General features: G+C 41.8%; 1 protein-coding gene across 2 annotated transcripts in view; it reads left to right on the top strand.

Moving 5' to 3' along the window:
• tecpr1a (tectonin beta-propeller repeat containing 1a) overlaps positions 1–12,297 on the top strand; it is a 56,938-nt gene that overhangs the window by 25,328 nt on the left and 19,313 nt on the right. For both annotated transcript variants that reach the window (XM_056468866.1, XM_056468865.1), the window contains exons 11-14: positions 2,583–2,728; positions 2,986–3,141; positions 11,392–11,541; positions 11,631–11,788. In XM_056468866.1, the coding sequence (XP_056324841.1) occupies positions 2,583–2,728; positions 2,986–3,141; positions 11,392–11,541; positions 11,631–11,788 (610 nt within the window). The remainder of the gene's footprint in view (positions 1–2,582; positions 2,729–2,985; positions 3,142–11,391; positions 11,542–11,630; positions 11,789–12,297) is intronic.

Raw genomic sequence — 12,297 nt, 5'->3', positions numbered from 1 at the left:
AGACTGTTTTCATTAAACATATGTGACAGAAATAATAATTGTACACTTTTATGAAATGGTACATTTTATTTAATGGTTTATTTTAAATAAGGTGTGATTTATTGACATGAGAAGGAATATTAAGGAATAAATTTACAATTGCAAAATATTTTGATGAAATATAAATTGCAGTGCTTCCCACACATACACTTTACTTTGGCCGGCCACTCAGGTATATTAACAGCTGCCCAAGTATATTTAGTAACACTTTTCGATGAAGATTTCGATCGATTAAGTATCTTGTTTACCCGTTTCATTCTGTGTGCGTATGAACTGTCAACATTCCCACAGGTAATCTCACATGCTCTGCAGAGACCTACAGAGATGCACCTTTTTGGGACTTAAAAAATTTGCCCGCCGAGATTTCTAAATCTCCTAAAATGTCTGGGGCTCTGCTTTTGCTTTCGCTTTCATTTTCTAAAGCTGTCATTATGCGTTTTTGCATTACCTTATTATTTAAGCCCACTTTCGCTTGGCTTTGCAGCTGACTGCACAAAAACAGTCGCAAGAGCAAGAAAAACATTAAATCATTCATTCTTTAATCTAAATGACTCAGAAAAACTTTACTATATACTCAGAGAGGACTAAATGACTGGTCTAAACTGGCTGCAAAGTATTTGTACATTAGTAATGATTAATTAACATTAAATGGTTATTTGCCTTATTTAAATACACGTTTTAATCTTGTAAATTTTTTTAGACATATTGTCTGTTTTTAATCTCTTTTCTATCATTATTTCTCATTAGCTGTATATTTTATTAATTTTATGATGTCAATAAAATACATATTTTATACACATCCAAAATGCTTTGGCATTCAAGTTTGCTTTAAACGTGAAAGAAAGAGAGAAGCAGATTTTACCTGTCAGCGGGTGCACATGGCTCCTGAATCGCATAACAGAAAGAGCAATAGTGGATTTTAATTTCAACAGTCTTTAACCCATTGAAAAGAGACCGTGAATTACTGTGAAGTGTCATAATGAATAAAATTATTGTTAAAAATTTAATTATGTTTTGTTTGTCGCATGTAGTTAACAATTTTTGTTTCAATCCAGCTCCCACCGCAAGTATATTTCAAACCTGTGTGAAGCACTGAATGAAATGCTCTGAATGAAAACTTTTTTTTTTTAGATTTTGAAAAAATGTTATCAGTTGTTTGTGAAACAAAACAAAAATGGTGTTATTCTCAAACTCATAACTAGGTCAGACAGAATCTGCGGACATTTTTGCATTTCTGCAGAGAATTTTGTAAAAAAAAATATGCGTATTTATGCGGAATGATTTTAGGTAAACTAAAAACTTAATACATTAAAAAAATATACTTTTTTAACTTTTATATAATGTATTTAATGTTTTATTTAATGCAAATCCAATTAGATCCGCTTATTTGGTAAACAAAGCAAGCTTCTCAAATAATATATCTACTAAAAGACAGAACATATTACTTTACAAACTTTATTGTAAATAAACCATATGAACATTTTAATATTATTATTATTATATCACAATAATATTAGTTAAATGAATTAAAAAATTTAATAAATATAAAATTACACACATTTACACAAGAACATGGACTCAATGTTGGGCTAGAAATCTGCATATTTCTGCGTGTGCAGATTCTGTGTGGGCCTACTCATAACTATAAATTGTAAATAAAACAATAATTTAACAGTAAATATAGTTTATTACAAAAACACTTAATTTAATTTAGTATTTTTTTTTTAATTAAAATTTAATATTTTTTTCTCATCTGAGACAAACCACAATGTGTTTTGTGAGTGACTTGAAGCACTCAATATCAAGACAGCAAAGAATGCTGCTAATGAGGTGTGAGTGTTTGTGTTTATGTGTGGTTGTACAAGTATAGCAATGCCAGTAAATTTGGACCTCATGGGGTCATTTATGTTGTCCTCAATGCAGAACAATGGCTCATAAATCAGACAGGGTGAAGTATTTTGAAAATGTGAAAATACAGATATTTTTCTGTGTGGTTTGGGTTTAGAATAGGACTTTAAAATATACAATCTGTTAATAAAAAATGATTATGTCTATGCTGGGAAGTCAAGACAAAAAATATTTTTACTAGGGATGTCCCTTTAGTGCAATAGTACATATTAAAAAAAAACTAATATATAAACAAATAGCATGTCTGATTCCAATCGAGTCTGAAACCGCGTGATCGGGCCTGATTTACGATCACGTGGTTGGATCTGGACATCCCTAATTTTTACATATTTTTCCAAAAAAAGAAAAAAAAAAGTAAAAAGTTCACATGGCTGCTAATAATTTTGCTGTCAGCCGTATATCTATTGGAGTTTTTTTTTTAGAGGAAAAAATTTCTAACCTTTAAAGTTAGCTGTTCAAGTGTCTGTGTGTATGTTTTGGTGCATTCAAGTCATGTCAGAAAGATTGTGTTCAAAACAATGCAATTTGAATCCAGAACGACTAATAGTCAGGTGCAACTTTCCGTGAAAAATAAAGTAATTGAATTTGCTGATTCACCTTGTCCCTGACCGTGTGAAATGTGATTGTCTCCTCAGCCCTGAACTCCTCCATGCAGGCCATGTCTCTCTCCATCACACCTGCTCAAACGGCAGCGTGGCATAAACAGATATTTGAGCAGCTGAGCGAGCGCTCCAAGAGAGAAATGGAGAATTTCATGCATTATGAGCAGGCCATTGAACAGGTAGTGCTCTCGCATCAGTCAGCTCACCTCACCTGATATTTTTCATCAAATACTAACCCGTTTTGCCACTTACCTTTTTTCTTTTATTATATCCAGACTATCGTTGATTTAGCAACAGTAAGTCCACCAAGAGTTAGACTTGGTAGACCAGCTTGGTAGCACAAAATAGTTATCTATAGAAAACCCATCCATTAGCTTTAAACCTTTTAAAATAACATGTGATTTCTATTTCACCGAGATTCTTGTGTTTCTCACAGTCTGTGTGGGTGAAGAAGGGCACCATGCAGTGGTGGAGAGACTGGAAGCCTCATAAGTGGGTGGATGTTCAGTTTGCACTGGAGCAGTTTTCAGGAGCAGAGGGGAACAAGGATGGAATTCTGTTTATCTACTACAACTTCAATGATGAGAAGAAGGTAATCTCACACACAGCGGTGTGTAATATTTATCGTCTATCATAATATTAAAAATTGCTGTTTTAAAAATAAATAATTTGAACTAATTAATTATCTCGCAATTTGAATTGGGGCGATGCAGTGGCGCAGTAGGTAGTGCTTTCACCTCACAGCAAGAAGGTCGCTGGTTCGAGCCTCGGCTGGGTCAGTTGGCGTTTCTGTGTGGAATTTGCATGTTCTCCCTGCGTTCGTGTGGGTTTCCTCCGGGTGCTCCGGTTTCCCCCACAGTCCAAAGACATGCGGTACAGGTGAATTGGGGAGGCTAAATTGTCCGTAGTGTATGTGTGTGAATAAGTGTGTATGTGTTTCCCAGAGATGGGTTACAGCTGGAAGGGCATCCGCTGCATAAAACAAATGCTGGATAAGTTGGTGGTTCATTCCGCTGTGGCGACCCCAGATTAATAAAGGGACTAAGCCGAAAAGAAAATAAATAAATGACAATTTGAGTTGTGTTATTTGTTTTTATTATTATTAATTTTATTGAAAGAAAAGAAAATTTATGTGCAATTCAACAGTAAACATTACAGTTTGCTTTCTTTCTATTATATAAGCCCCACCCCAAAACCTGAATATCCCAAGGCAGCTTAACAAAGTAATTAAGGTCAAATACAATAATTACATAGTCTGGAGTCATGCATGTCATAAGACAACAGTGGTGATGGAAAATAAATAGATAAATAATAATAGAAAATTACAAATAAAGGGGAATAAAACAAACACAGTGTAGACATAGTGTTGTTATTTTTCTGTTTTGGCTGTTAAGATGAGGGCTGAATGATTAATCAGTATTGCAGTTTCAAAAGTTGGCATTAGCTAATCACAAAGGCTGCAATATAAATGCGATATAAACATATTTGTACATCATTCAAGAGCAAATGTATGATTGTCCTCTTTGTGTGACAGGCTTATTTTACTGCAAAATATGCTGTTCTTAGTTAGAATTTTTGTCTTGTTTATAGTCCATATGTAAAAATTCTTAAATAAAGAAGCATTTTCTAGACAAGTGAAAATATTGTCATGTTTTCAGAAATAGGAAATTAAGTTAATTTTTTACCTGAAACAAGCTAAATAATCTGCCAATGGACTAAGCAAAATAATCTTATTTCCTAACAAAAACAAGATTATTTTGTTTACCCCATTGGCAGATTATTTTGCTTGTTTAAAAAAAAAACTCACCTAATTTTGACATTATTTCTGAAAAGAAGACCACATTTTTTGCTTGTCTAAAAATGCTTCTTGATTTAAAAATGTTTAGATATTTGGGCTAGAAAAAATACAAAAACTTTAAGTACGAAAAGAATTTTCTGCATTTTACATTTTTGGTTTTCTTTCATCAGTCATTTAAGATAACCCCTACCATTAGAAAAAAAACAGGATGGTGCATACACATATGCGATTAATAAATACATTTTTATATATAATATTAAAGCATGTTTTACTTGCACACAGCCATAATTACATAATCTAAGTGTTATGAAGCGGACAGGAGACAGAGGTAAGGAAACGTTAGGGTGTTTATTAAATGACAACAAGGAGCACATGAAGGATAGCCAGGAGGATCAGGAATGATGTTGGGGTCTTTTCCTCCGTGGCTGGGTAACAGGAATACACGAGGATGGACAGCACACACCAGATACAGCTGACAGAGGATGACACAGACTTGGAAGGACTGGAAGACAGGACGATTCGGGAGGACCAGGAAGACTAGGAGGAATACAAAGAGAACAGGTAAGTAAATCGTTTGTTTTAGCTGAGGATGACTACGCTGAGTGGTCGCTCAGTTGTCCGCTTTCGTCGAGACGAGCCCGGACAATGAGCGACTGGAGTGCTGTGCTTTTATCTGGTGCTCGTGAATGTGATGCAGCTGTGTGCTCATTAGAAGTCAGGTGATGGTGATCTTCGTGAGTGGGGGTCGTGAGAGCCTGACCAATCCATGACAGTACCCCCCTCCCCAGGGCCCGCTCCTGAGGGCCGACACCTCCGACGCCGTGGTGGTCTCCCTCTGCCTCTAGGCGCTGGGAACTCAGGGTGGCTCTCATGAAACTCCACCATGAGACTAGGATCGAGAATATCAGCTCTGGGAACCCATGTCCTTTCTTCGGGGCCGTACCCTTCCCAGTCCACCAGGTACTCCAACTGGCCACCACGACGTCGGGAACGCAAGATCTCCTTCACTGCGTAGACGGCTCCTTCTTCTAGGAGCAGTGGAGGAGGGGGTTCCTCTTCGTGGTCAGGCTCTGTGGAGGGAAGAACAGGATCGTGATAGGGTTTCAGGAGTGATACGTGGAATGTAGGGTGAATACGGTAGTGAGAGGGTAATTGTAGTTTGTAGGTGACGGGGTTAACCTGTTCCACGATGGTGAAGGGACCAACAAATCGGGGACTTAACTTGCGAGAGGGCAGTCGCATGCGTATGTCCCGGGTGGATAGCCACACCTTTTGTCCGGGTGTGTATCTGGGTTCTTCAGACCTTCTCCTATCGGCGGTTACCTTGCTTCGACGGACTGCCCTCTGCAGATGTTGATGAGCCTCGTCCCAGACTCTCTCGCTCTCCCGGAACCAGTGATCCACTGCGGGGACATCAGATGGTTCGCCATCCCAGGGAAAGAGCGGTGGTTGGAAGCCCAGGACGCACTGGAATGGCGTGAGTCCGGTGGAGGGTTGCCGCAGTGAATTTTGGGCATATTCTGCCCAGCCCAAATACTGGCTCCAGGAGTTCTGGTGACCACTGCAGAAGGTCCTCAGGAACCGTCCCACCTCCTGAATCTTCCTCTCTGTCTGCCCGTTGGTTTGGGGATGATATCCAGAAGAGAGGCTGACGGCCACACCTAGGAGCTTGAAGAAGGCTTTCCATAGACGTGAGATGAACTGTGGACCTCTGTCCGACACAATATCTTCTGGAATACCAAATGACCTGAAGACTTGATTAAAGATATTGTCGGCAGTTTCAAAGGCTGTGGGAAGACCTTTCAGAGGGATTAGTTTGACAAACTTTGAGAATCTATCTACTATGACTAGAATACAGGTATTACCTTCTGACGAAGGGAGGTCAGTGATAAAGTCCACTCCTAGGTGTGACCAGGGACGGTTCGGAATCGGCAAGGGATGGAGCTTTCCAGCGGGTAGATGACGTGGGCTCTTGGATTGGGCACAGTCCTTACAGCCCTGAACATATTGCCTCACATCCCTTGCCATGTTTGGCCACCAGAATCGTTGGGATACTAGCGAGAGAGTATTGTTGATCCCTGGATGTCCAGTGCCTAGCGAGGTATGTAAGGAGTGGATCAGATCTACCCGGTGTTCAGGTGGTATGAACTGCCGATGAGGAGGGCATCCCGGCGGAGCAGGGGCTTCCGGAGTGGCAACGACTGGAGGAGCGTTCCAGGTGATCGGACAAATGGAGATGTGTTCGGGAAGAATCTTCGTTGGGAGTTCTTCATGATCGTGATGCTCGTGTAAACGAGAGAGAGCGTCTGCTCTTAGATTCTTGGGTCCTGGACGATAGGAAATGGAGAAATCAAAACGTGAGAAGAAAAGTGACCATCTGGCTTGACGTGGACATAGTCTCTTGGCCTCTTTGATGTATTGGAGGTTTTTGTGATCTGTGATCACCTGGAACGGATGTTTGGCTCCCTCCAACCAGTGACGCCACTCCTCCAAGGCTAGCTTGATTGCTAGAAGCTCCCTGTCTCCTATGCTGTAATTCTGCTCCGCCGGGCTCAACTTCCGAGAGAAATAGGCACAGGGATGCAGTCGGGGCGGTGTATCATGATGTTGAGATAATACTGCCCCGACGCCGGTGGTGGATGCGTCCACTTCCACCACGAAAGGAAGATTTGGGTCAGGATGAGTCAGGAGTGGGGCCCTTGTGAACTCCTTCTTAAGAAGGCGGAAGGCTGCGGCTGCTTCTTTGGTCCACTCCAGTCCTTTGGGTTTACCCTTGAGGAGATTAGTGAGAGGTGATGTAATCCTGCTGTAGTCCTTGATAAACCGTCTATAAAAGTTAGCAAACCCAAGAAACCTCTGGAGCTCCTTAATGGAAGTGGGTTCTGACCAGGATAGAACAGCCTCAATTTTCTTCCCATCCATACGTATACCGGTTTGGTCAATGATGTATCCCAAGAAATGAATCGACTTCTGGTGGAATGAGCATTTCTCCGCTTTGAGGTAGAGGTGATGTTCTCTCAATGTGTGTAGGACCTCCGCAACGTGTTGGCGATGTTCGGCCTCACTCCGGGAGTAAATGAGGATGTCATCTATGTACACTATTACACAGTGGTGAAGAAACTCCCGGAGGACTTCATGAATGAAGTTTTGGAATACGGAGGGGGCGTTGACCAGACCGTAAGGCATGACCTCATATTCATAGTGGCCAGTAGGGGTCACGAATGCTGTCTTCCATTGGTCCCCCTCACGTATTCTTATCAGATTATACGCGCTGCGGAGGTCCAATTTAGTGAAGACTTTAGCTTCTCGGAGCTGTTCCAAAGCGGCTGGTACCAGAGGAAGGGGATATCGGTATTTTACTGTACCGTTATTTAGGACCCTGTAGTCGATGCATGGACGCAGCCCTCCGTCCTTCTTGGCCACAAAGAAGAAGCTTGAGGCGGCTGGTGATTTTGAGTGACGTATGTACCCCTGACTCAGAGCTTCCCTTATGTAATCTTCCATTGCCTGATTCTCTGGAAGCGAGAGCGGGTAGATCCTACCTCTTGGCAACTGGGCATCTGGAACTAGGTCGATCGCGCAGTCCCATGGCCGATGCGGCGGTAGCTGGGAAGCTCTCTTGGGGCAGAAGACATCATGAAAGGAGCTGTACTCCTTAGGAATGTGGATAGACTGCTTCTCAGGAGGGCTCTCGACCGATGTTGCAAACAAAGAAATGGGGTTCCGACCTTGAAGAGGGAGATTTGGAAAACAGGCAGGTGTACATCCAGATCCCCATTTCTTTATCTCTCCTGTGCCCCAAGAGATGATGGGATCGTGCTTCACCAGCCACGGGCGCCCTAGAATGATGTCCATATTTGCACCCTCCAGAACCAGAAATTGAATCCTCTCTTGATGTAACAACCCCACTTGAAGAAGGATGTCTTCGCATTGTCGATGGATACGGGTCGAAGATCGAGTGCACTGGGTTATCGGTTGTATCTGGTATATATGCGAGGACGCCTCAGTACGGAGGTGGAGTTGACGACAGAGGGATTGGGAGATGAAGTTCCCTGCTGACCCGGAGTCGATGAGGGCTGTGACAAGGAGAGAAATAGAGGCAGTAGTTATTTGTACGGTGGTAGTAAGTGGTTTACATTGTTCAATATTCGTACTGAATACACTCACTGAAGTCCGAATGGGACGAAGGGGACACTCCATACGGGTGTGTCCACTGACACCGCAGTATAGACACAGACCCCGGGTCAGCCTCCTCTGTCGTTCCGCTGATGTCAGTCTTCCAGACTCTATTATCATGGGTTCTGGTTCTGGAGAGGCTGTTGACTCAGGCGATTGGAGGAGTGCAGACGAGGGGGTGATGGTGTCCTGTTGATAGGAACGGAGACGATCGGAACATCGGAGAGAATGTTGGATGAATCTCTCCAGACCCATTGTATCATCTAATGTGGCCAGTTGGATTCGGAGAGTGGGTTCCAAGCCGAGCCGGTACGTGGTCAACAACGATCTCTCATTCCATCCACTTGCAGCTGCTAGAGTGCGAAACCGGAGAGCATATTCCTGTGTAGATAGAGTACCTTGCTTTAGATGATACAGCTGCTCTCCAGCGGCTACTTCCCCATCAGAACGTCCAAACACCTCTTTGAAATACTCCGTGAAGGTAGTGATGGAATTCATGACCGGCCCGGCTTGGTTCCAGATCGTCTCAGCCCATTTAAGTGCAGGTCCAGAGAGTAGAGATACGATGTAGGCGATCTTCGACTTATCTGTGGGATATAGAGAAGGTTGCATTTCGAATATGAGGGAACATTGTAACAGAAAACCATTGCACTCCCCCGCTCCGCCTGAGTAGGGCGCTGGTCGGGCCATGGGACTGGAAGGAAGGGCCGAAGAAGAAACTGTGGAGGCGGAAGTGCTCGGTGCTGGTGGTGCGTTGGAAAGTGGAGCTGGTGGCTGTAGAATCCGCTTCAACTGGTCCACCAGCTCTTGAAGGTGATCGGGGGTGCTCATGTTGTCGTCGTTATGGGTCCGGGCTTCTGTTATGAAGCGGACAGGAGACAGAGGTAAGGAAACGTTAGGGTGTTTATTAAATGACAACAAGGAGCACATGAAGGATAGCCAGGAGGATCAGGAATGATGTTGGGGTCTTTTCCTCCGTGGCTGGGTAACAGGAATACACGAGGATGGACAGCACACACCAGATACAGCTGACAGAGGATGACACAGACTTGGAAGGACTGGAAGACAGGACGATTCGGGAGGACCAGGAAGACTAGGAGGAATACAAAGAGAACAGGTAAGTAAATCGTTTGTTTTAGCTGAGGATGACTACGCTGAGTGGTCGCTCAGTTGTCCGCTTTCGTCGAGACGAGCCCGGACAATGAGCGACTGGAGTGCTGTGCTTTTATCTGGTGCTCGTGAATGTGATGCAGCTGTGTGCTCATTAGAAGTCAGGTGATGGTGATCTTCGTGAGTGGGGGTCGTGAGAGCCTGACCAATCCATGACACTAAGCAGCACCACTGTGTTGATTTTATTTCATTTGGAGTCAAGTCATTTGGGTAAATGATTCGATGATATAGTCAAAGTCACTTGCCTCATTTCTAAGTGAATCAACAGTTTTTAACTAATCGTTTAAATGAGCGATTCTTAGAATCACTTTTTAGGACAGAGACTTGCCCCCAACTCCTGGCAGTTTTAATGTAATATTTGATTTGCAGTTTTGATGAGATGTTAAACCAAGGTCCTAACCCTCTGTGGTCATTAAAAATCCCATGGCACTTCTCGTAAAGAGTAGGGGTGTAACACTGGTGTCCTGGCCAAATCCTCTCCAACAGGCCTTACCCATCATGACCTCCCTATTATCCCATCCTCTAAATTGACTTTATCACTTTCTCTCCACTTCACCTAGAGCTGGTGTGTAGTGAGTGTACTGGCACCGTTGTCCTGTGGCTGCCGTTGTATCATCCAAGTGGATGCTGCACACTGGTGGTGGTGTGGAGAGAGAGAGACCCCCCCACCCCTCCTCATGTGAAGCGCTTTGGGTGTAAGACCATACACAATAAACGTGCTATATAAATACAAATTACATTACATTGATTGAAGATATTTTAAAAAATCAAAATTTTTATTTAGGGATAAAAATATTGAGGTATTATTATCATGTGTCCTGCTTGGATCTTAGAATTTTGTGACAATTATTCATTCATTCATTCATTCATTCATTTTCCTCCGATTTAGTCCCTTATTTATCAGGGGTCGCCACAGCTGAATGAACCACCAACTATTCCACCAAATGTTTTACGCAGCAAATGACATTCCAGCGACTGGTAAACATACACTCTTACATTTACACACACACTTATACACTACGGGCAATTTTGTTTACCCAGTTGTTTACCCAGTCTCCCCTAACACAAGGAGAGTATGCAAACTCTACACAGAAATGCCAACTGAAATATAAACCACTGAGCCACCATGTCACCGACTTGTGTTTATTTATTTGTTTTTATTAATTTTGTAGTCATCTGTTGAGGCTAGTTTACTATTAATGCTGATAAAAATAGCTATTTTAGTACTTTAATATACTTAGCTGTAAAAAAATATATAAAACCTATTAGTTATAAATGTTTTAGTTTAATATGTTTAGTTAATTTTGACAAGAGCGCTTCTTTGGACTTTCTTTTATCAAAATGGATCAATGCTTAACATTAAAAAAAAGTTCATTAAAATGTGTCACAATTTTTACAAGCATATTAAGCAGCATACCTGTTTTCAACGTTGGTAATAATAATAAATGTTTCTTAAAGTGTACATTGTAAATTTCAATTAATCTTTTTCTGAATCAATATTAATTGTTCAAGTAATGCATTCTTGAGTGCAGGCGAGCATATAAGACTTCTTTCTAAAACATAAAAAAATATTACCAACTTAAATTTTTGAATAGCAGTGAGAAAACTAATGTACTAGTAGTCTAGATTGTCTGCTTTTATCAATTTAGTGCCTACTTTGCCTTTGCTTTGAATCTTTTCTGCTCCTCCTCTCTCCAGTATCTTCATGTGTTCATCAATGAAGTGACAATCCTGGTGCCGGTACTGAATGAGTCCAAACACACGTTTGCCATCTATACAGCCGAGCGAACTAAACAGAGGTGGCCCATCCGCTTGGCAGCGGCAACTGAGCTGGAGATGTACGACTGGGTGAGCAGAGTACATGAGTTTTGGGAAACCGGTTCACAACAAATTGTCAATACCTTGCTGTTTGACTGACTCTTTATGCATGCAATCAGCTGGCCCTTCTCAGCGTGTCCTGCTGTGACTCCAGAGGTATTCAGGGACCTCCTTGCAAACAAGCCATATGGTCTGTCACCTGTAAAGGGGACGTCTTTGTGAGCGAACCAACAAAAGAACTAGAGGCATCTCCCTACCCTACAGCCTGTGATCAGATGTAAGAATCACATCACTCATTTATTTTATGTGAACAAGTTTGCTGTAATTAGGTGAATATTTAATAAGGAAATTATTCATTTATAAGGTGCCATAGAATGAAAATTTGTATATACTTTAGGATAGATGAATGCAGTTTTTTGTAAGTTTGTAATGAGGCAACAAGCACATGCAGACTGCTGAATATAAGGCCCAATCTCAATTGTATTTTTTTACCCCTACCCCTTCCCCTTCCCCTTCCCCTTGGCTTTTAAAAACCAGTATGATGGGATTCAAAATATACCCCTCAGAATTGGGACAGCACTACAGCATCTGCACACATCATCATATGTCATTGCCATCTCATGCTTCATATGAGATCAGACGATCACGACTGCTGTAGTTATTCCAGTTGTATTTTTTTTTTTTGGTGTTTATCTTCAGGAAATCAGTAAAGGCAGCGATATCATGTTATCATAACGATATAATGTGACAATAAGATCATAACTGTATTGTGCATTTTCTTACCCC

This window comes from Danio aesculapii, chromosome 12 (genome assembly GCF_903798145.1).
Source record: "Danio aesculapii chromosome 12, fDanAes4.1, whole genome shotgun sequence".
NCBI classification, from domain to species: domain Eukaryota; kingdom Metazoa; phylum Chordata; class Actinopteri; order Cypriniformes; family Danionidae; genus Danio; species Danio aesculapii.
Note: the sequence above shows the minus strand (reverse complement) of the source record. Positions and strands in the feature narration are given on the sequence as shown.